Below are 25,892 nucleotides of genomic sequence, written 5' to 3'. Positions count from 1 at the left end.
TTGATCACCTTCATCGTCATCACGTTATGCCCCTTTCGTAGTCAAGATTTCAACGTCTTCGGTTAATATCTTTCTTGTTGGTGTCGTCGACTTTTCTTCGATTCACATGTCGAGTTTCTGCTGCATGATCTTTTATTCGTGTTCGGAACAATTGGACCCGAGTCCACGAAGCAACAACAACGGTCAATCAATCGTAAAGAATGTACTATGTGTTTGTAGGCGATTCTATCGCGTGTGCTTATCAAACGAAAGCAACGTAATCGTTCATGATATTCATGATATTTCGCTCGATCGCCTTAGGGATACCGCTTGCACCAAGCTAAAGGCAAGACGTGCAACCTTCATAGAAAGAAACAGCTCTTGGTACGTGCACACTAGTCGAAAATTGATTTTATCTAAAAAGTCAAGCTGACCGTACGCCAGTTTCCTTTTTTCTCGCCTTTTTCGATTTTCTGCTTTTTCGTTTTTATTCTTGCTTAAACCAGACTATGTTCTCGAGAGTCGTAACGATGCGTGTAGAGAATGGATGAGCTAGTTCCTGGCGATGTCGATGACGATGGCGTGTTCGAGCACGATGGTGACGATGAATGGGCCTTCTTCGAGGCCGACAATACCTAGGTATTGTGTCCCTGTTTGCGGATTTTATTCTCCAGGGCGGAGGTTGGTCGGCCGACGAGATCTTCCAATTCATCAGGCGTCAGCACTGTGAAGTCTCTGTTTGTAAAAAAAAATATTCAGCAATGTTACTACTGCGTTTTATTCACTTATTATAAAGTCTTTTCTATTCGTTTCTCATAAACTTCAAACTTTGTCATTTAATCCTTATTCGAATATCAAGGGTTAATTTCGAAACTGGAATTGGCTTCGAAAGTTAATAACTCTGTGGGAAAGTTTCGTCGTTTACATCTGATTTCTATTATTTTCATCTCAGGCACAGAGACGATGAATGCAGATGGCAATTATTAACTTGTTACTAAAAGTTTAACGATAAATACGTTATTAGATAACGATACTACTTTGTACGAATACCAGAAGGTAATGTTATTGCGTGTGCGTCGCGATAGAAAATTTCTAAATCGGTTTTGGAAAGAATGACTTGATCTGATTCTTTTTGATTCTCATTTACTTCGATTGTTGCAATATCTTCTGGATAAAAAATATTTAAAGAATGAAGATTACGTAATTTCAATAAAAAAAAAATAAAAGATTCTTATGCGAATGAAGTTACTGAATCACTAGAAAAATGGAATACGATCTCATACAATGATAGTCATCGTATCACAAGTTAACGAATAAGTTTTAAAACGAGTAGGCAAATAGGAATATAAGAAACAATAGAATTCTTCGACAGATCTAATATTAATAATTTTCATTGATTTATTGCAAGATTTCTCTAATTTAAAAAAAAGAACTATCTCTTTACGATTTCAAACCGATTACATTACGTTTGACGCGACAAAAATGTTAAAATATACCAAATGAATCAAATATTTACATTAAATTTTATAAATTTTAATTTTATATATACATTAAATTTTATTGAATGAAATATTCAAATTTTCCTACATTTATTCATAAATTAAGTAACAGATGAAAATTGTATTGATGTTTTCTCTCAATCAATTACACAGTGCAAAAGGTAAAGAATAAAAATTTCACGAGCGATTAAACAAGTCGTCTATGATACTCGTGTCGTCGTTTGTATTATTTCAGTCGCAGAACAAAATCCGCACTGCGTCGGGACTCACCTGTGTTGAGCCAAAAGCATGTCTATGCTGGTAACACTTCTTTGATGTGTTCCATCCTTCTGACCAGCCTTTTGTTTCTTGATGCACAAAGCTCTGAGAGGCGCGAGGAACACACCAATCACCAGCAAACTGCATCCAACGACGATAAGGGCGGTGGAGTTTTGTGCAGCTTCTGCACCAGGTGCAAGTTGCACCAGACCGACCACCAACACCACTGCGCCCAACAGCAATGATCCAACTACCACGTGTAAAGAATTGACCTTCGAAAACATTGAAAAAGCCTCAATCAATAATCAGCTTCATAGTTTATACTTTACGTAGTTTATCAGATTATTCTATGAGTAGTATGAGTATATTAAAAAAATGACACTGTGAAACAAGAATCTTTCTTTTTAAAGGTGAGATTGATAATAACTAATAAATAATTAAATAAATAACTGATACATATAGAGATTGAGAAATTAATACGAATAATAGAATAATTATACGAGTTAATATTTGATGGAATTTAAATTGACTGAAATGTTGTAATTGGAATGAAATGAATCAAAATAATTAAATTAATAAAGTGGAACATCGTCGTAGAAATTGGATCTGTACGTTCTTTAATAAAATTTGTATTATTTATAAAAATTTATGTTCTATACATATTATTATAATTCTTTTAGTTTAATGAAAATCAACTAACCATTTTCAATATTTTTAGAATTCTAGTTACTTCGAACACTAAATTCTTTTCCTTAATTATATTACGATACTGTTATCTTGTGAAATAATAATTTTTCTCCGTCTAAACGTTCTGTAATTTCTTCGATTTATTTTCACTTTCAGTGCTGCTTTGATATCTGTTTTCATCGTGATCTAATCAAAATGTCATCGACTTTAAATTTCAAGTTTAGAGGTAATCTTCAAAATTTTTCAAAGAATAAAAATCTATACTTTCCATTTATAAAAGAATTTTTTCCACATTTCGTACGGTTCTTTGAAAGCGTACTTGTTCTTTTGTTCTTTGTTGCTTGTTCTTTTCCTACAATGTTTCATTGTTTAAAAGATAGTTTATTTAATGTTGTGTCAGCTGCCGTTAGCAAGTTACTTTGCTAAATGCGAGCTTTAACTTTGAAGGTTCCTCTTTGTGAGGAATTTTCCTTTATATGTAGAGTTACGCGAAAGCAAACATTGTTCCCAGTACGCTGCGCAGGAGTGGATCGACTTAATTAGAAATAGAATTCTTGAAATATCCTGCAACTGAGAAGTTAAACGAAGAAGAAACACCAGAACTTGGACGTGCGACGTCATGTTTAAAAAACCTATTATTAATTAAATTGTGATGGAATAATTAAACGGATAACTATAGTATCGTATTAATTTTTAGCATTCTCTTTATGAAAATCATAACAAACAGAGAAAAGCGTTAAAATGGCGTAGAATAATTTATTAAGCATGTGAGCGCATTTGCGCTATGTTTGAACGATGAAAAGAAAGATGGTTTCAAATAAGAGATAAACGAAAGAGCTTTGAGCACTTTTTTATATATTTTATATATATTTTTTATAGATTATAGGGACAACGAAAAGGAAATGCTCTCCGGATTTTTCTTTTCTTTTTAATTATATGCTAATCATTCTGCTTTCAAAATATCCGTATGAAATTTGTAAATATTACCTGAAAACTTTTCAATGATGATTTACAACAGTTGTAATTATTGGAGAGTTCGTTAATAAAATCGCAGAAAATTTAGATGGTTCGTTTAAGGCGTTTTCGTTTCATATTCAAGGATTTCTGAGATTACTTTCAAATTTTCAAGGCGGACGAACATCCAAGGGAAGCAATTTCTAGCATTGAAATAGTGAAAATTCGAGCTTAGCATTTCCTCACTCTCTCCATAGATAATATCGAGTTTCAAGGCTGAACCTTGAAGGTTTTAATGAATTTCTCAAATTGCATCATTTTGCTAACTAGCAGATTTCAACTTAGGTTATCGTCATGCGACGTTAACCAGCGAAACACCAAAAACTGTATAATTTTCCTCATATGCTGGGTAAAATTCAACTATTTATTCAAATCTATCATTTTTTCAAATAAAAATCTGTTAATTTCATTTATTCTGAACTTATTCGTTATTCATGAAAATCTAACTGATTTTATTTTCCTTCGTCAACGTAGTTCTGGTCTTTTCTCTCAAAAAATAATTTTTAAAACCAAATTTAATAAATTCACAGCTCGTATACATTTATATTCGATCTTAACTGAAACTTCGCCTTTGATCCTACTACAGCTGATCTTGCTTTTGATGTTGGATTTGTTTGGAAAATTGAAACAGGAAATAACGTATACTAAAAACGTTTCTTTCATATTTTTCATAGTAATAAAATAATGTACACTATGATACACTGAAACTCGGAAAAAAGAATAAACTAATCATAATCTTTCAAGTAGAAAATGTATACAGTTCCATGCATCACGAAATTGTATATTCCGATATCAGAAAAATTATAACAATCTATATAAGAGTATTATCTATTAGTCTGAGGGATTCAAACAAAATTACGACAAAATCACATTTGCAATTTTTTAGAATGTTATAATTCATAGCAGTTTGAAATTAAGTTTCTTTCCAACCTTCCAATCATCTAAACTTAATATTCTCACTTTCCCTTCACTCCATTCACACGATGTACGCGAAAAAGAATCTCAAGACAGGAAACGTATAATTATTATCGTAAAAGTCCATTAATCATTTCACAACAACAACAACTTCCTTCGTCCAGAATAACGAAAATAACAAACACTGTGTCTACACGTCATAGGATCCACATCGTAAAGCACCGTGTCGACGATAACAACTCCATATCTCATCGTCCTATTATTATCCCGAAAGTTGTATTAACGACGACGACGAAGAAGAAGAAGATGGTCGTTTAGATGTAAAAAAGGAACAGCTAAATTTAGCGTCGATTATCGGGGAAGGATGTTCATAAAAATTACCTGCGGAGGAGGTGTGCGGTAAGAGGCGGAAAAATAAATTCCAAACAGGACTCTATGTGCTTTATCGCGTAGTTACGGGCCGCTTCAACAGAACGCCCACGAGTTTTCAATGACGTCATTTTCCGCACGCCGCGCCGCGTCCAGGAAATATTCAATTTCTGTCCTGGTAATTCGCTATGCTACAACGGAGAAACGTGGCGCTTCCATTTTTCCATGGAAAAATTATGCAAAGGAAAAATCGTGATTAATTTGCAGCCGTTCGCATCCCCGAGTCGACCAGAGACTTTCGTCGTTCCCTAATCGAATTATCGTCCTCTGGCTGTTGCTACAAAATCAACACCGTTTGACTGAATGAGAATTTTCACGGAGATTCTACATTTCCACGGAGCTACTTTTTCTCTTCGTTCTGCGTCCCGTAAAGTTTCATAATGAAATTGAGATGGAAAGAACTCGCGTTTGTAGGACGAAGTTTCAGGTATCCCGTGAAATATAGCGAAAACGGCGTTCCTGAGGAAACAGCCAGAGAATTTGTTGATCGATATTTTATAAAATGAGATTACTTGCAATTAAAGCTTAATTTAAGGGATTCAGAGAGCTCTCTCTAAACGTGGTCGTCCTATGAACCCTGCAGGTGTTTGGAAAATTTGTACAGGTACGATCTGTAAAAATTTCAAAAAAAGTTCAAAAAAAAGTTGGCGAGCTTTTTCTGTGTTTTACAGATATGACGATATTTGTTTGACAAATAAAATTTTGCGCCATTTAAATGTAAACGTTAAAAAATTGTAGAAAGAAAACTTTCACAATATAAATTCCGAAATAGAAGATCAAAGTTAGCGAAATGTCGTGTTATGAATCATAAAATTTCCGATTGTTTAAATCAATGAATAATTATCGTAGAATTTACACGAAACTATTAGGTTGTCCGAAAAGTTTCTTTCGTTTTATGAGGAAATAATAGACGCACAACGTTTTTATTTTATATTATTTTGCCGAATTACGTACGATCCATTTTGTTCTGTTGAGATAAAAACCGCGACATTTCACAGATTTGGTTTCACGTTTGTATGAAGGTGCACTGTCGTAAAAAACACGTTTGCGAAAGAAAGACACTTTTCCGACAACCTAATAAATCCAATAAGATACGAACAAGAAGAAGGAGAAAACAAAGGTAAAAGTTAAACGATATTTTCTCTTACGTATGCACGTTATTATTACCCAATTTAAATAAGCCTGTATTAGAGAGGAAATTTGAGAATAAAATAAGGGTCATAAGGCTGAAATAAAAATTTCATCTATATACATGGCTAATCCATAGATTGCGTTTGCACTAACTTCTTATTTCAACCTTCACCTTTCGGAGTCTGGTAGAAAATAGCGGATGTTGTGAGCGTATATTATATTATGTTAGATTCTTCTTGCTTTTTTTCTACAAGTAATATCGATCGTTGTTTTTATCATTATTGAGTAATAGGTGTCGAATGTTTCAGGCTTCAAAGTCGAAGGCAACACTTTCTCACTATTTTCCAAGGATATGTCAGTGAATCGTAGTTCTCTAATTGACATATTAAATTCCAACTTCCTTATACAATGCAACTAAACACGTGGTACAACAAATTGTATGCAAGAAATGATATATATCATGCAATATAATACGTACATAATTTGATACTAATTGGAATCTCTGTATTTAAAGTTTAAAGTTGCTTGGATCTTTGGATTCAAGTATTTTTTAAATACATTCGTTAAATGCGTCGAGCTAAATGAATGCAGTTGAAATGCATTTGGAATGTTCTAAAGAGGAGCAATGTAAAGAGGTACTCGAAAAAATATCTGTACGTATCACGTGCAATGAATTTGATGTATACCCTCTGTCTGCGTAAACTAACCGATTCTGTCTATCGTAGAACACTATTTCATTAATTAAATAAATATCCCAACTAGTAATTATTCTAATTTTATATGATAATTTACTCAATTTATTAAAAAGATATTTTTCTTCGTTAATACTTATCCCATATATTAAATAATCTACATATCAAACAAATTAATCGTTTATCCTTTTCATTTTGTCTTTCCTTAGTATATCTCGAATTATCAAAAGTTCAAGTTCCTCAAGCTTAACACCAAAAACGCTAATTTCACATCCTGACGTTTCGTGTTTGCAGGCAGTTTGTCTTAATTTCACACTGTACTAGATTTATTTCTAAATACAGGAAAATTTCTACTACGCGTCTTGCATTCTTGCATTTCTCAATTTTTATTGACGATTCCTCTCTCGACCCAGATTCTCACGAGCAATAAAAAATGTTAATCCCACCGAATACGTGGATTCCTCTGAACGGCCGAAAGTTTCGCGTTCACAGGTAATTTGCCTTTGAAATCTCAAGTAGAAATCATTTGAAATTCATAAGCGAAGCTCGTAGCCTCCTTTCTTCTTTCTTTTCTCCGTGTCGGAGGATTTTCTTCTCGTACGCGTGCCGCCGCTCGGTTCACGCGTTTACACGAGGATCACGTCCGCCGCGTTTTTAACCGGACTTGCCCCGGAAATTCTATTTATAAAGAGCGACGATGGAATCTGATAAAGAATACGGCACAATTTTCCTTCACATCGGTTTTTTCCGAACGTAGAGTACACCGCGTTTCGCAGCTATGAAATTATTCCGAAGTTGTTCAGTTTCGTGCGCCGCAACTGAATTTAAATGAAGAATTTTAAATTAATGTAAATTATTGGAAAATGGTGTGCGATGTTTCGTTACATTTACTTTTAATCAGATTGTGCGACTGATTGCTTCTAATCAAAAGTTTTAGAACTGCTTTTATCATTGCGGTTGCATTTATATATTTGAAATAATCATTTGCGGAGAGGATCAGAGTTATAGAAATGCTTGCATTCATCTTAATTATCCATACGATCGATATTTGTTGCAGGAAAAATATAATGGAATCTTCTTGACAAAGGCTATATTATACAAGTAAGCGTAAGTATAAGTAAAATGTTGATTATACATATGGAAGAAACTTTAAAAACTTTTAAAATTTTACAATTATTTAATTTTGCAAATATTTTGTACAGCTGTTATCGAATTAATAATTGAGAATATATCAGTGTCCCTGTGTGCTACTTGTTAGCAATGATTTTCAGATCGAATTATTTATTCATATTAACATTCAAGCGGTATCTTCGGATAATAAGTGACTCCCATAATTTGGATTAGTTCACTTAATTTTATTTTACAACTTCCCTTGCTTAAATTGTGAATTATGAAGTAATTTCCAAAAAGTATATTTGTACTATTCGTTCGATGAAATATACGAACACAATATTTGAGAATCAAAACGTTTAACAGAAACACCCACGTGTTAAATTACACGAATCATTCGATTCTCATGTATTATACACGGTCTGCCCAAAAATAATCGAATTTCTTAGGATTAGAAAAAACCAATGGCGACAACAATAATGAAATTTTTGTCACGTAGAAATACATCCTTTATTATCATCATGTTAAATTCTTATGGCGATTAATGTCATTTAAAGCTTAGAGTTATAACAGAATTAGCTGAAGAATTAGCTAAAGAGTTATAGCAATCAACGTCAGGGTAGAGTTCGCTGACGCATCGAAAAATCTGCTTCTGTTACGTGATAATGCGGCTGTAATTGCTTTTCTTGAAAACAAGCAAATTAAGATATCATACCACCCATTCTGTTCATCAGATGCAGCGATGCAACTACTTTTTCTTCTCACGGCTTCAAATAACAACGAAGAGGAGCCGTTACGATACTCAAAGCGATACCACGAAAAGACGCGCAACGTCTCAGTAGTAGGTGAATAAAATAAAAGATTTTCGTCGAAAGGATTTCTCTGCTTTCTTATTTTTAAGAAGTTCCGTTATTTTTGGGATAGACCGTGTGTATACATATATTTTTCGCAATATGTTATTCGTTCATAAAAGTTATACTATTCGTGTATAATCTTCGTTTGACGTATTTATTCATTTAGAATAAACCGAAGCACTTTCATTTGCTTTTACCGCTAATATATCTATATACATAAGGCGCTTAACTTTTCTCAAAAAAGTAAAAGAGGAAATGATATTACGTCAGTACGTAACATCTCAGAGCGACGACGTTGAAAAAGTACAGAACATTTGGATAGGGAGATAAAACGTTGCGTCAGCAACAGTAGGAGTATTAGAGATCGTTTCTTGAACACGTTCGGCCATCGTAAGAGCACTTGACTAGATTGAAAAGTTTTTGCCGACAGTGGTAGAATGTGAGCGTTGGAAAATCAAGTTTGACAGAGTAGCGAATAAAGTTAATTAACAATAATATTTTAAACGTTCCGAGGAAAATCGTGTACAACGCCTCCGCGATCTCAGAACTCATTAATTTTGTGCTTTGTCTTTCTTCGTAATCTTATATTTGATCAGAAACGACCTTTGACCGCATCCTACATTTTTCTACGAATTTTAGAAATTTCACTGTTTTTTTTTTTTTTATAAAAATTACGCGAATAGTTATTATAGAAGATTTTTATGAATACGTTGTCTGCGTTATACGCAACGTTTGGGAAATTGCATTCCAACACTTGTAATGAGATACAATTAATCATTGTATCGATAGAATTCGAAAACAGTCCGCAAATGTATATAAAAATTGCAAGATATTTATTGGAAATGTACATCTCGAGGATATTGAACGTTATGAGATTAGGCGTATGATATTATACCAATATTACGTAAGTATTATTGATCGTTCACAAAAATGTTCATTGTACACTTAATTATCCGCAATTTGATAGTCTCATTTTAAAATACATTCTTTTATACAATAGCTAGGAAATAACATTAAAATCAGAAAATCAAAGAATTACGTTCTTTTCCTATTGTCTTCAAATATAACTAGTGATAACAATGGGTGCATTAATATATCATTGGGTGGTTTATTAATAATGAATGATTAACTGCGTAAATAGTTTTGTGACTTCTACGAAATGCATGTGAAATTAGTAATTATAATAGATGTATCTCGTTACAATATTAATGGATCTTGAAATGTTTTCCATAACATACATAACACGTATATTTATAAAAGGTTTCTGGAAGTGTTCAATTACCTTCGTGAGTCACTACGTACTACTTATGTATATGCGTGTTTTCATCAATACCAAGAACGCTACGTAGTTCGTTTAAAATTCGTCGTAATTCGAAACCGTAAAGGTAGTTCGTAGTAAATCGATTAAAAAATTATAAATAACCTGAATAGGAACAAGCGATGCGTGTGAAGCATTTTGTGGAAATTCATCGCGTCTTTCATCGATATCAATTTCACGTACGTAAATTGCATTTACACTTGAAAATAGCCAAGAGTGAAGCAAAGGAAGAAAACAATGATTGTATGTATACGAAGAACTGTGTACATACATATGTACTAAGATAAGACATCTTGGAGTTAATTAAGATTGTATAATTGAGGTCTGTTGATTTATCGGTTGGTACGATGTTCTTCGAAATTTTTCTTGTGATCTTTACTACGTAGCAGACACCATTTACGGTTGTCCATCGATTGAGTTTTAACTATGAAACTTTCTAATTTCTATATTTAACTAACGTGATCGATATCTTTTGTTTTCAGAGACTTTGTTTCCGCCTTCTTTTAGCGAACTGTCACAAAAATTACCTTTTCCTCTTTATGTACTAAGTTTTATATGCAATAACTTCGTAAATATTTCTTGTTTTCACAAAGTCACTGACTTTTTAGTTTTTCGCTAATTATGTGTAAAATTATCTCCTTAAACTTTGAGTCTAACTGTTTCGAGTAGCAAGTACCTTTTGTTTTCAGAGAATCACTGACAGTAGCTTTGCATTCGTTTTCGCTAATTAGTCATTTTTCTGAAGAAAATTCTGACGATTCGTACGTTTAAAAGATTAAAAGTAATCGATCTTTGTCAATTAAATGCAGCAGGTGCTAAATTAACCTTTTGCAATTGCGGAGATTACGAATTATGTTTAGACGCTTGATAAATGTCACTTCAGAACATTATTGACTTTCTTCGTCTAATTTTTAGCTGTCAGTGATCAAGAGTTTTTTTATTTTTCCTTTTCAGGCAGGTAGAATGACCGAAATCGTGTCAGCCGAGAGAACACTTTTTCCCAAAGGAGTTCTACATAATGGCAATGGTAACTCATGTAATTTAGATTATTCTTACCCGAAGAAAGTGACAAAGTGATAAATGTTCTTCAAGCACTAATAAATATACATGCAAAGGATCGATACAACAAAATTTTACAATTTCTTTGGAAAAAGATTTCCAAAAGTACAATGGGTACAAAAGTATTTGCGCATAGTCTTAATCTCCGATAAAGTGTTTTCTTACCAGTTTTCCTATACAATTTCATTTTCATAGTATCAAATTTTTGTGGTCATATGAAAATACTATTAAACAGCACGAAATTTAATGTACAAATACTTGTACATACTTAAATAACACGTAAACGCTATAACAAATGAAGAGCACACGAGAAGAACTCAAGTTCGTTTTTGTTAATTTTGTGAATTCGATCAATTTGTTCGTTTTATAAATATAACTTTCTTAAAAATAGTTGATCTGTGAAATTCTGCGAACAATCACGTGACGAATTATTATTGAAATGTCCAATAGGTTGCAAAAAATATATACGTGATATCAAAAGCAAATAAAAGGACAATTTTCGTAACATGAAACTGATTATTGAATTTAAAAATTGTTTGTCATATTTTTTGTCTATGATTTACAAATGCAATACAAATACTTTTAATAGCCACTGTATCTAAAAGCATGGTATTCTAAGCTACGTGAACACGTTTATTTTTATTAAAAAAAGTATCTAATACTTATGGTTTATCGATATAATGGTTCTTACCTTGCCACAAAAGTAATATTCCGGAGGTTCTTTGTCAACTAGCGCTAGCACTGCTTCATTCTCGGCCAAAGGACTTCCAGGTTGACTGTTCCCTATCCTGGATCCTTTTTCCTGATAGTAAGTTTTGTGGAAGACCTTCACCGAGGGTACTGGCAACGCCGTGATCATCTTTGAAAGGACACCATAAATAAAATATTCATTATTCCTGCAGTACCTGGATATTTAATTAAAAATCCGATAAACCGGATATCGATTCTTCTTTTAAAAACAATACGCTGACGCGGTAAAAAAGAAAATACAAATGCAGATCGTACCAAGCAGAGGCAATCAATTAATAATGAACAATTTTGCAATTTAAATTTCTGTCGATGGGAAAGGTGGGCGTGGCGAAAACTGAACTAACTGTTTGATAATTTGAAAATAAACTTTATCGAACATCACTTTGCAGCGGCAGCTTTCTTTGCTATTTTAATCAAATCTGTCTGTCGATATTTAAGTATTTGTACACTTGTTTTCGTATACATGGAATGTAATTTAGTTAGTAAATGACGAATGAGGAGATTTTGTAAAATATTATGATGACTGAGCATTTTTATGCAAATTTTCATTTTTATGATCGCAACTGAAATTATTGTATATTACATGTATTCTGTACATTTTTGCACCTTTAAATTTTCCATAAGTGTATAAAAACCCACATTTATAAAATGACACGATAAAATCTAGTTTTAGAAGATGCGTAATAATAATATTGACTTATGTGAATGCTAAAGTGGTAAACGTTATTGCATATTTTTATTTGAAAAATAATTTAGTATCATCTTTCCTGATTTTTAAGCTATGAATCAGATAGAGAAGATTCTTTTGAACTCATAAAGAGATTATCATGACCGATTCTAGCAGTAATATTTAATCAATGAGTCGCATACTTAATTTTAGTATATTATTGGTGTATTTTTTAAGCTTTTATTATCGAGGAAAAGATACACATTCATTTTAATTATTTACTAATAATTTATGCGTTTTGGTAATATTTTAGTATTATGACTACGAATTGACGATAGTGTTCGCATACTATATAACTATAATTTGCTTAAGTTTGTCCAAAATAGTTTACTATATAGTTTATGCTGGCATTACTTCAAACTATGCAGAACGAAGTATGCCATAGTAAGATACAAAGAAAAATGTATGCATGATTTCTTTCTTCATGCTATGATTTAGTTAAGTATACTTAAATTTTAAACTTGTCGTATATTCTCATTAAAATTTAAATTTAAACCGTTGTACATAATTTCAGCTCTTTGCTTCGAATCATTTTCCAGATATATTTATTTTTGTATAAATTTGAATAATAAATGCAGGAGTGAGTAGATCGTTTACTTTGAAGTCATTGAAAGTTGAGAAGTAGGATATGAAGATATATCGTTTTACTAACAAGAAGAAGTTATACATATAAAAGTATAGCAAATTTTAAAGAATTTTCGCGTTTAAGTATTCTTAGCATAAAGATCAGAGTTTTTAAAAAGTTGCGTTGCAAAAGTAATGTTTCGTATATAGATAAGTATTATGCATACATTGAGTTAATTGCGTTTAATCTAAACCATTCTAAAATTTTCTATTGAATCATTATTCTAAAAAGAAACATCTTTATACGCAAAAGAAGGAAAAATATGTTGTAAACTTATTGTCACTTACATTTTACCGTAACGTATAGAACTCGTAACTGTCATCTTATAATAAAAAAGAAAAGAGAACTCTTATAATATGGGTCTTATAATGAAAGTTGTAAATTTTGAACTGATCTTATAACTATAAATCGCAAGATATGCATCAAAATGAATCAGTAAATGAAGTCTTCAACTTTAGCCTTTAAAAGTCACAAACACAAAACCCACACGCATAACGTATTACTACATATTACTGTACTATGTTTATCTAGTAAAAACATATGACAGAATATAAATACCCGCAAAGACAATTCAGTTGCTTAAAGCATTTTCATAAAAATATCCTTTTTTGTTAAAAATATCTTAATTCGAATATACGATACTAATGTTTTATACACAAACAAATATACGGTAGTTGTTAAAGTGCTGAAGTTTTTAACTGCAGTGTGATTTTATTATATCGTTGAGATTATAAGCTTCTATTTAAATTTGTATACTTTTATGTAAATGTAACTATATGTAGCTTACACATATGACAGTATGTACAAAGTTGACTAGACTAAGTTTCTGGTATAAAGCATTTAATACTTTTCTATAGAAAACAACCAACCTCAACGATCAATGTATTAAAAAAATGCTGTAGTAGGATAGAATTAAGATATCCTTCTCTTAAATAAACGAGGATATCCTGGCAATCTTAATCTTTTATACGTGTAATTTCTCATTCTAATTCTATACGAAAAATATCCACAAAAACATAACAAATCTCTTTTTGGCTTGGAACTAAAGCAAGATCAAAACAGAAAAAACTCGTTAATCATCCCTTAACTAGAAATCCCATAATTATAAAATTATAAGTTCATAGAGATAGATCGATTTCAATTCTTTTAAGTATAACTATAATATGAATCATTTCCGATAGAAACGAAACAAATTGGAATTCCAAGTAACGAGTTAACATATCCTCCACTCTGTGGTTAACAGAGCAAACATGCCAAATATACTTTCGCAACACCCGATACGTGAAAAAAGGATCAAGTGTACGTGGCGTGAAATTGCGTATCGACTTCGTAGCGGTGTCTCGTCCCTCGAGTTATCGTCCCGAGCCGGTGTCCTCGCAGAAACTTTCCCCGGCCTTATTCTACGTTGCTCGAACACACAATATCTAGCGGTACTACCAGCTGTCGTATATGATGTGGCTGAATCCGGGAAAACAAGGGAAACCTCCGAGAGTCCGCTATGCCTTGTCGATAAAACGGCAATAACGCGACCCTCCCCTTTTCGTTGTTCGATCTCAAAGATAGGTTGCAGCCTGTCCTTGGCTTTAATTCCCCGATCGCCGCGAACATCCCTTTTTCTAGCACGTTTACACGACAAAGGAGCCGACCGTGCTGTATTTCCACGGTACAGCGACGAGCCTATTGTTCGCTCAACATGTGGCAATCTCTTGTCCATCCACTCTATGTATCACGGAAACTCAAGATCTTCTCAGATTTTGTATTCTTCTTGCTCTTGTAACTCCTTTTTTCTGTGTCTTTCCGCCACGATCAATGACAAGGCGGTGGTGTCTTGAAGCCTGTGTCTCCAGCGAAACTAATGATCACGTCCTTGGCACACCTTTCGAAATCTTCCTGTGCAAGCCGAAGCTTAGTTTCTTTTTATCATGCATTTGCTGCTGATTGACGCAGGGAAATTGGATTTGTTCGAGTTTCACTGGATTTTGTAACACGGTGACTTGGTTTTATGGCGTTGGATAAAGTGCACTGAACTTTTTGGGCAAGCTGAAGTTGTATTACTTTTGGGATAGTTTCTATTTATTTATTTATTTTTCTTTTTGTTCAATTTAGAAGATTTAAGTATCGTTTTGTAACCAACGTTTGTCGGTATAATATAAAACTTTATTCCAAGAGATAAAAGACATTGCTTGGTGATCATTTTGAAGATTGAAACGTTTCATGATTTCTATGGAATGTTTTTTGAAAGATTGATGCAAATATTTTGAGTTAGATATTATGGGATATACCTTTTTCAATGTAAAGTTACATATTGCAATATTATTTATTTTTAATGTTAGGATATAATTAAAAGCAAAATTGGTACGACGTAATTTTAGAAAACGTTGTTTTATTTGACAAATTTGAAATAGGTTCGTATAGTTCATGCAACATTATTTTTGTAAAATACCCGTAACTTTGGCCCCGTAATATTTATCAAAGTGCATACGTTTGATAAAAAATAGTAGTGACCTTTCACATCGATTAACGGCGGTAACATAGTCAAGTCCCTGATAGGGATAGTAGTAGCCGTATTTACAATGCGCCATATGATAATTGCTACTTAAATCTTTTTACATTTAATCAAAATATTCAGTATTTCGACATCCACGATATCTTTTTCAATTCTTTCATATCGCAGAGGAAATTTATGTTTGCCTTAAATGAGAAATATTTCTTATCGGTACAAATACCAATTCTTTTGTTTTAAAGTCTTTAAAATATCTTTTCTTCGTTCTTAGACAATGTCTTCAACGCCATGCATTTGCCACACCATGTGCCAAAAACACCAGAGTTCCAAAAGCAATTCGTAATTAATCTATTAATTTTAAGACAATACGAATAGTTTTAATTGTTCTCGCAATTTGAAGGAAATCACGTGGCATTTACGTGGAAAAGATTCTCGTAACTTCGTCTTCAATAATGTTCAATGATTTCCGAAATCTCGATTTAAAAATGTCCCCTTACTTCCCGCAAGGAAATACAGCATATTCCATTAAACAAAAATATCAAAGTAACCTTTGAAATTTTGATATTTTAGTCTCAACATAAAACCACGTAATTTTTGTTCTGTACTCTTTCTCGTGATAGTCAATGAACAATCTAGTAATAATATTAAATCGTCAAGATTATAATGCAACGACATATGAATACGATAACCGAGAGTTCGGAAAACAAGTGATACGAATGGAAAAATCCCTGATTTAACCAGACTTTAATGAAAAGTATACGTTTGTTTTCAGATGTACAAAAAATCTCATTCCTATGTATACAAGACTCACGAAGAAGACTCGAAAAATTTATAGCAAAATCTCGAGATAAGCATGAATCTTATATATCCTTCCTTATACTTATCTTATTCTTGTAAAAATGCACTTGTACCTCTTTTCTCAGCGAGCCTCTTAATTATCTTTTTCTTCGTGTTCAATTCGCTTCTCTTGATCATCCAGGGAAACGCGATTCCTTAATTCAATAGCGTCTCGTGTATATGTAATGAACAGCAACAACAACAATGTTGTAGTATTAATATACGATGGTTCGCGATGGTTGTAGCAGTAGCAATGATATTGATGGTGGTGCCGGTGGTGGTGGTGGAAATGCTGGTGCCGGTGGCCTAGATACGTTCTTGGGGCCGACGGCCGTTGCACCTCGGTTATCGAACAGCAGAGCTTGCACCGGGTGCAGCTGCACGGCTAGAAAACTATTGCAGTCCCGTTTTTGGCGTCCTCCTTGATTTCCTTTTGGAATCGACCGGTTGCGTTGAAATTAGCACGCTCAAGAGAACGTTTCGACTTGTAAACACCGACTTGCCATCTTCACCGATGATTTAACCGATCCATTTTTGTGTCTGAATCGATGTCAGTATGCTTGGAACCTCTATTTTTAAGGTCATCCTTAAAGAGATTTGTTTCACTGCAATTCTTCATTTTTGTAAGATATATAAGAAAACACACATATATATTTTTTTTTTGAGTTGTAGAAAATCGGTTTTTTGTACGATAAGAGGATTTTGGTAGGTTTGAGAGAAAAATTAAAATAGAATAGTCTGAAAGTGGAAATATATAACTCGGTTCGTACTCGGTTATTTGATCTGGGGACAATTTCGAAGTTACAGCGATTTAACGATATCTTTTTTAATTCCTCTTTTTATTTCTATGGAATCATTTCGTGTAATAAACGAGTTTTCGCACTTTTTGATCTAGAATTAAGATCGAATAGCTCGAAGGATTAATAATTCGATTAAAAGTTGCAGTGATTTGACAATATATTTTGTTCTCTTCTAATATTTTGAGAATCTTTTCGTATGGTGAATAGTTTATAATATTCTATATTTGAAGACTAAGAGCAAATAACAGTCTGGAAGAAAAGGGCAACATACACGATTCTTCCCAGAAAATTGTTTCGCACATTATATGGTTCGTGGTACTTTTTATTAGAGCTTTAATTTAATTTTATTTTATTATTTAATATTATTAAATTTTTAGGAAATCTTTTGGTGGTTCAGAACTGCTTTGCTTAGAAAGAAAGACCAAATGATCTAACAAGAAGTATATATACTTTGATCTTATAGAAGCATAACTTTATTTTATGATAATTTAAAACAGCGAACGTACAATATTTGTTCGATATTCTACAATTTTGACATTGCAAAATAGCACGATAGTATCTGTTGCAATATAAAAACGTATCCCACAAATGAAACCACGTAGACGATGTTTCTACAATCTAAACTACAAAAGACGTAAAACAACACATACCTATCGTACCATCTTTCGAAATTGTCTAAATCATACGTCATACAATTATTTTTGATAACGAACGATACCTATGTTTAACAAGAACACAATAAACTCCACTGCAATTACTAAGTATCCCATTCTCACAAATATTTACGCTTTTGTCTGAACAAAAGACTTAGAAAATTGTGCATTCCTAGGCAATGATAACAAATTTTCGAAAATGGAGTTAGTTTATGTTCGCGATAGGCCGGCTGGCGGGAACGACCCGCAGTATTTCATCGTTAATCTTATAAAAGAATAATTCTGCGCGTGCTAATGATAAACACAATTTCGCGTGTCCACGGTTACGTTCACGAAGGACGGGAGATGAACGACATGCGATCCAATCTGCACGTGTTGTGTTACCATGCGTTGCACAGCCCGGTTATTCAACGTGCACGAATTTCATCCAGGGCTTGGACAGATAGAAACAAATCACAGAACCGAGTAGTTCAACAATTCCCATTCTGTTTACTCATACGTTTCGATGAAAAGCTGTTGCCGCCATGCTCGTGGATTTCCAATTATTGAATTTGTTCTCATTGTTCTGGCTTCGTTTGAATTAGAACGCAAAGAAAGCTTCAGCTGTTGTTACTGAATAACCTACATAATCAACGATTTACTTTCTCTTTCTTTGGGTTTATAAGTTATGAAGTAAGGAATTTAATCGAAGCTTTTAAAAGGAAGCTTTTCGTAGTATTTAATAAAACGAAATTTTTGATGGGGAAGGCGTATGTACAACTTTTTATGATTCGTTAAGTTTTATAGATTGAAATTATTTACGCGTGTTGCAGTTTTATTGTTAAAGCTGTTTCGATAGAAACCTGCTTTTTAGAGTGATTTTCTAATAAGAATGAAAATTGAGAATAATTTATTTTTTATTTAAGTACAGTGCAAAAGAGAAGATTATTTCCCAAGAATAACACTGTTTAATATTGCAAATGAAACAAAATTATCTAGTCTAGCGCATCTAATAAAAATTTCTAATAATAATGTCGTACTTCGTTCATGAAATTCACTGGTTTCTTCATAAAACATGTACATTCAGCTGAAAGTTTAATAATTGCATTTATTATATTAGAAATCATATTCACGATAAATAAAAACATAGCACGAAATTATCTAACTACTCCATCGAAACTTTCTATTGCCATGCTGAAAACTTCTGCATAAAGAAACACAATATCCGTGATTGCAAGTCGTGCTTCAACATACGAGTGTTAAAAAGAGGTCTGAGATTTTAAAGGTTTAAAGGGGTACTTAACAGACTAAATAAAAGAATGTTTAATCGATGCAAGTTTTAAAATCGGTATGTACTTTTCGTGCAAAACATAATTTGGTATATTTCATATTAAGAATACTTCATCGTTTATGACGCTATGTAACTTAAAAGATGCACTTTCGTATGTCGATATTTTTACTTAATTTAGCTTTATTTTTTTATTACTATATTTTTCTTTCAGTATACTCTTATAACAATACCAAATATTATCAATTTATGAAAATAATTATTTCCTAAATTTTAGATTGAAGTATAATTCTTTTTTCTCACAAGTAAACAGAATTTTAGTTATTACAGACTAATAAGTTTACTCTACTCATCCACGATACATAGTCGAATTAGAAAAATGAATTACAAATACGAGTTTCATATTCAAGCGAAAAGAAATCAGACCAAAGAAAGGATAAAGTCTTTCACCTTAACACAACTATTTGTTATGATACGTTTCTCTAGATTTCTCTAATTAACGTATTTGCACATCTTTCTATTCTGCATTTGCTATGTTACCAAGAATCGTAATTAAATTACTAAGTCACATCTTACCAAAAAATGTTTACTGCAGTTAGTCATTTTCTATTTCTCTCAATGGCCACCGTAAGCCTTTACAATTTTAAATCCATATCAAACCAAACACTCTGTATAAAAATTCTAAGAAGATAAATAAATAAAATAAGAAAATAATGATATTATTCAAAATGAAGAAAAAAGAGAAGAGAAACGTATTATGGCACGATACATTTCCAATACAGAACGACCAAGCATACCTTCTTAACACCGCAGCGCCGATATTTCTCGTTCGACGATATATAACAATTAAAAAGGAGGCTACGGAAGAAACTGTAAGAGACCTGGCGATACGATAGAACCTAGATTCGCGGTGCGGAGAACTTTCGTCGGCGCAGAACTTTCAAGGCTGCCCCGTTCAAGAGGACCTCGTCAATGGTCGCGGCTTTTCACACGCGCGGCTGTAAACGAAATCGCAAGGCCGGCCGGATTGTCAACCAGGCCCACACTTCGTCCCCGTTTCTAAACGCACGCGGTTCGATTCTCCTCGAAGCGAATGGGTCGAAACGGCGTGGCGCGCCTGTCCGGCGTCTTGCATTTCCAGCCAAGGAATCGTACAAGTTTCGCAACGGGTTGGTTACGTGCACGAAGAACGAAGGGGTAACCTTTATTGCTCGGAAAGGCGTAAAGTAGGACAGTGGCCTGATTCCTGGTGTCATGGCTGCAGCTGCATGTGCACCGACCAGAGTGGAACGGCTATAGACACACCGAATGTGCAACCAGTACTCCACTGTTCGAGTCTGTCTTGGATTTTTGCCAAAAGCTCGCGGGCATGTTCTGTCTCTCTTCTTTTCGTCGGTTGTGTAAAAGGAGCCGTAGGAAAAAAAAAGAAGAAAGAAAAAAGAGAAAAGGAATGAAACGTGGAAACACGTAGGATTAATATGCGCGCGTTATGCGAGCGCACAGTGGACTCGTCTGGTTCCTCCACGTTCCTCGCTCTGATTCGCTCCACTTTTTTCGGTTCGTTTGGTAGCAACGAGCTGACCAAGCTACGATCATTTCGGCCAAAATTTTGCTTCTTAATGGATATTAATACCGTAAATACATATCTTTCTATCTCTTCAAACACGTGTACACATAGTTTCTTGCTTGGCTAAAAGTTTCTTTCTAAATGGATATTAACGCTTTACATGGATACCTTCTTATCTATTTAAACATTTCTTTGTTAAATGAAACAATCGAAGATCGCAGGAGAGAAATGCGACAAGCACGGGGATTGATACGAGATAATGAAAATGAAAACAATTTGTTGCGATGCAAAGATGTTAGTCTTTTGATAATAACCGAGGCAAGCAAGTTTTATAGAAATTTCAAAAGAAACGGGAATGTTTTATTGGTAAATGAATAAACAAGTTTACGTATCGATGATTTTACGTTGGTCTAAAATTTGGGCTCTAGATGGATAGTAAATAATGTTTGTAGACAATGTGCGAGGAAAGAGATGAAATTTGGATTTTTCGGTAGATCTCGTTAATATGATTTTGTTAGTAATTGGATGAACTACTTGCGTTGAGAGGGGGTGATTTGTTATTGCTTCCAAATTATCTCTAAATGGATATTAAATAATATTTCATGACGTATGAAGAAAAATGTAAATGTGGGAATTTATTATAACAGCATTCCATTGGTAAATGAACGAAGACTTTATACCAAGAAAGATAAATATTCGTCGATTTAAAATTTTTACTCTAATTGATCATTGAGCATTCAGAAATATAGGCGAGAATATAATCAAAATATAATATTATGAATTTCGCATCTTAATTTTTCTATGTTCTTTGGGACATTTTCAATTGAATCGTATATGTTTCTACTCTCAGAAAATTCTTTATGTTCAAGGACTCCGTTTCAATTTTATGCTACAAATTTTCTTAAGGCATTGAAAGCTCCTTTTTTTCATTGAAACGAAAGCGAAATTGAGACGCAAAGAATTCGAGAATGCGATTATTAATCATTAAAGTTATTCCTTACAAAAATTTCACAATATTTCTTGTATTTTATATCAGAAAGTGCAGGAAATGTTAAGGAAAAACAGATAACTATTTTCTAGATTATCCGTTTCGAACTTCTTGCTTTATTAGGTTGTCAAAAGGGTAAATGGTATTTTACGATGTGCGAAGGGAAAGGTGCAGAGAAATGGAATTCTGTTAAAATTCTGAACAGTTCGTGGAATTGATTTTATTGGTAAACGGATGAACGATTCGCGTTGAGAGGGAAGAATGACATTTCGTCCGTATAAAATTTCACCTTTAGATAAATATTAAATGATATTTCACGAACAGTGCGAGATGGAGGATGGAGGAATGAATATTTGTGAGAATTCTGCAGGGTTCGTGGGATTCTATTAATATCGTTTGTTGGTAAACGGATGAACGATTCATATTGGCAGTGAAACGTTTCATATTTGATATACTTTCACAGGATCTCCAGTTCCTGGCCGTAGGACGTAAACAATTGGGGAACGATCGATAATCTATTTCATGCATGATAAAATTATCGATTCGCAAAATTGGATTAACGGGACACGCCAGAGAGTTTCGAGCAAAAATTAGTAAACAGATTGTTGACCGCGATAAACGATCCTTGTGCGTCCACGCCACGCGATTGAATTCGGTTTCATAGAAAATATACGATTAGTCTTCGTCACGTCTTATTAAATAGTTATAAAATTCCTATAATAATTTACTACCATTGAACAATTACCTACTTGTTGTGCCTGCACATTTGTTATTCATACTGATCGTTTGAAGTCAATCCTTGTCACAGTATTATACGAACAATACGTCAATCTATCAAGCACATAGAATCGTTTCGCTTTCATTCGCTGAGATTTGCACGGTAGGATCGTTCATTGTAACGATCTTTTACTCGAAGAATTAATAATAAAAAACTACCCTTGTTCATGTTCGTCTTTCTCCAAGAAAGCGAAAGAATAGCAGCTTTAATCTCTGTTCAATATATTTCAATCTTTTTAATAAACTATTTTCCAGTAAATACATTTGTATTTATATCGCAGAGGAATTGTATTTCGATAAAAGTTTTTATAGAACTGGTCGATTTTCATTCGACGATAAATCCAGGCATAAATCATCCGAAGATCGCACGAGAAAAATATGACAAGTACAATACGATGAGAATTCATCGGAGATTACATCAGAGAAAATTAACCGACGACCGGCCAATTTTTTTCCCCAGAACGTTTAATTGATCGGACCATAGGTGTAGTCCTAACGATAAAAGAAAATAGCTTGGGAAGTATTTATGCAAATACGCGCCTTCGCATGGTACATGCAAGTCAGTTTTATCGAAGGTGGCACGACATCAAGGTGGTTCACCCTTTCGCGGAAGGTACCAATCTACAGGGGTGTTCCGTGCATTGCGTGAAAATAAGCGTTCCACGTCGGTCACCGCCAACAGACTCGCCAGTAGTGGCCCTAAACTGATTTCAACGACATTTACCCCGACATTTGATCCTTTTCTCCACTTACCTCAATTAATCACGTGAATAGTCCCTTAATAATTTCTGTTAACTTAAATTTCTCGTCATAAGCCATCAGCGACTCGAAATTCTAAATCCACCAACGTTATTTCCTTTGTATATTTCACTATTACTCGTATACATGTTTTTCAAACCAATTTTAATAGAATTTTCCTAATTTTCATTTCTTTTTCGTCGGTCACGATGCTTTCACATTTTATCATTAACCACTTACATATTTTTTAAACCAGATTTAATAGAACTTTCTTAGTTTTCATTTCTTTCTCATTCGTCGTAAGATCAGACATCTTATCACATCTCTACAAATTCTAAACTAACTCGCTAATCATATTTCTTTCGTAACTCGTAATTAATCGCTTACGTATTTCCTCAACATTATGAATAGAACTTTTAATAAACAACAGCTTAGTAGACTACGAATCGGTTTTAATAAAATTCTTCTAGCTTTTTCTCCTTTCCCATCGATCATGGAACCAACTAACAATCTTACCATACTTTTATGAATTCTGAATTAATTCACTGATAATATTCCCTTTGTATTTCACGATTAATCGCTCTCGTGTTTTCTTAACTAATCTCGATAGAATTTTCCCAAGTTTCATTTCTTCTTGTATCGTTCGTACAGCGTTCGAAGCGACGAAGCATAAATATTCCATCGTATAAATCCTCTCCTCTTCTCCCTATCGCTTCTTGAAACTATTTTCTCTTCGATTATTGGTCCTTGGTGCGACGGGAAAACGCGATTACCTTAAAGCTCGAAGCTGCTTCGGTTTCCCTGCGCCTCGTGCATAACTTGCCTTCGTCTAGCGAGGGACCAGCGGGAAACGGAGTCGAATATCCGACTTGAATCTCACCGAGACCTAATTATCGACCGTGTGAAAGGCCGGGATCCTCGTGAGCGTCGAACAACATTGATTTACGGATACGTCCCCGGCGAGAGGGATTCCTCGTACGTTGACTCACGGCTGCCAGTCGCACGAAATGCAGTTGCAACTTTGGCTCTGGCTCGGTTCCAGCGTCGTATAACTGTAAGCTGCCTCGATAGATTCGGTAATCGAGGTCAGTGTACTCCTTGCTTTGATGTATGTATTTGTAGAGTGATTTTAATGCGCACCTCTTTCGTCGAACTTTGGCCCCGGACACCGAGAACCGGGAAAAATCTAATAACGAGACCTATTTGGCGATGAACCGTGATTTCTAGGACTTCTACTTTGATGAACGAAATAAGGACAAATAGGATTGCGCGATAGATCGTTTCTAAGGCATATTTGAAATCAGCTACATTTTTATTAATTTTTGTTAAATTAAGCTTCGATGAATAGCTAGCTATATAGTTGGTAATAATGGCAACAAAAGACGCTTTGATGGAAACATCGTTGAAGATGTACTCGTACGTGCGTGAAAGCGATGAAAACAATCGTGGAAATGGTTCATTAAAATCTCGAGAATCGATAAATGGGTCACCGCAGGTCGTCGGGCAATATCTCATGTATCCACGACGAGTACTCGATCGTCAACTGGGTCATTCGAGTGTAGCGAAAATGGGCGGCAAAAGTGACAGACTATCTGGAATCCACGTTCGAATCGCCTATTATCTTTCCGCGTTAGCGAACACGTTCCACAAAGACGAACAAAGCACGGAAACGCTTCGTACCTATTTACACCTACGCCAATGATCACAACAAGACAATTAGCGAACGAGCCAGACTATCAACCAACGCGAACTACCATCAACAACTACATCCTTAGTAACAACGATCTATCTTTCGATCTGCAAGAAAATGTCGCGGAAATTATCAGACGAGAACGCCAGCCACCTCTGTATTTATACTGTCTATCACCAACGCGTCACCTTCGTCCCCGATTCCATTTTCTATCGAATCTTCGGAAATTTACTTATTTTTCCACGAGTCCTACCCTCGAACAAGTAATAAAGGAAAACAAATATCTATCGGCTGTAAGACTTACTTTGATGATTTTGCGTTCGACGAGCTTCTGTGAAGAAACGGCGCGTCGTTTCGCGAGGAAAACGCCGGTCACAGGTGAGAAGGCTCTTCTCACGACGCACGGTACATTGGAGCCCGACAGACGGAGAAATCGAACGTAGTGGAGCTGCACCGCGAGGAGCACCGTGAAGAGCACTGTGTATGTGTGTATATATCCCGGTTGGCGAGAGAACGCTTCGACGGGGTGGTGGTCCCGCGAATACTGAGCCTCCGGAGCTTCGTATCCTGGTCGATAAGACACCCCTCCGGGCCACCCACTCGCACTAAAGGTACGATCACACCTGCGCTGGCTCACGTGGGCTCCCGTGCATTCACACTTACCCTAAACGCACCTTTAACCTTTCACGTTGATTACCGACCGATACGCTGCCAACGTGTACTTATATCCTGGTGCATGGTGCGTGCGCGTGCACCGAATTTTCGAAACGAGATTTCGAACGACAGGTTGCTATTCTTTCCGTTTGCCTTATGACTTGTCTGTTTGATCTTCACTCGGTTTTGCTATTCTCTTCGGTTTTGTTCGCTCCTCTCTGTTTGCCCGCTGTTTATTACACGTCACCTGAAGGAATCTCGTTGATGCTCGTTATTATCTGCTGATGCGTTTCGCAAATCCGCGGTGCAACAAGTAAGTACGCACTGCGATTTGAGTGTTTTAGTTTGACTGTTGGGAGTTTAAGTTGGGC

The 25,892-nt window shown here is 34.5% G+C and overlaps 1 protein-coding gene across 1 annotated transcript; it reads right to left on the bottom strand.

The window, feature by feature from the left end:
- Nucleotides 1-463: 463 nt before the first annotated feature.
- On the bottom strand, nucleotides 464-25,489 carry LOC138180027 (uncharacterized). Its single transcript, XM_069113447.1, has 4 exons — nucleotides 25,172-25,489; nucleotides 11,637-11,804; nucleotides 1,749-2,008; nucleotides 464-714 (listed from the first exon to the last, which is right to left on the bottom strand). The coding sequence occupies exons 2-4, from the start codon at nucleotides 11,802-11,804 to the stop codon at nucleotides 615-617; spliced, it is 528 nt and encodes a 175-aa protein (XP_068969548.1). The 5' UTR covers nucleotides 25,172-25,489; the 3' UTR covers nucleotides 464-614.
- Between the last annotated feature and the right edge of the window lie 403 nt (nucleotides 25,490-25,892).

This window comes from Bombus flavifrons, chromosome 1, assembly GCF_040668555.2.
Source record: "Bombus flavifrons isolate JBK064 chromosome 1, iyBomFlav1_principal, whole genome shotgun sequence".
Lineage (NCBI taxonomy): Eukaryota > Metazoa > Arthropoda > Insecta > Hymenoptera > Apidae > Bombus > Bombus flavifrons.
Note: the sequence above shows the minus strand (reverse complement) of the source record. Positions and strands in the feature narration are given on the sequence as shown.

Bases quoted from the DNA above. Each gene is read 5' to 3' on its own strand.
- LOC138180027 (XM_069113447.1), bottom strand. From the start codon at position 11,804: ATGATCACGGCGTTGCCAGTACCCTCGGTGAAGGTCTTCCACAAAACT. The intron at 2,009-11,636 runs GTAAGAACCATT...ATGTTTTCGAAG, and splicing joins AATATTACTTTTGTGGCAAG to GTCAATTCTTTACACGTGGT. The intron at 715-1,748 runs GTGAGTCCCGAC...TTTTACAAACAG, and splicing joins ATGCTTTTGGCTCAACACAG to AGACTTCACAGTGCTGACGC.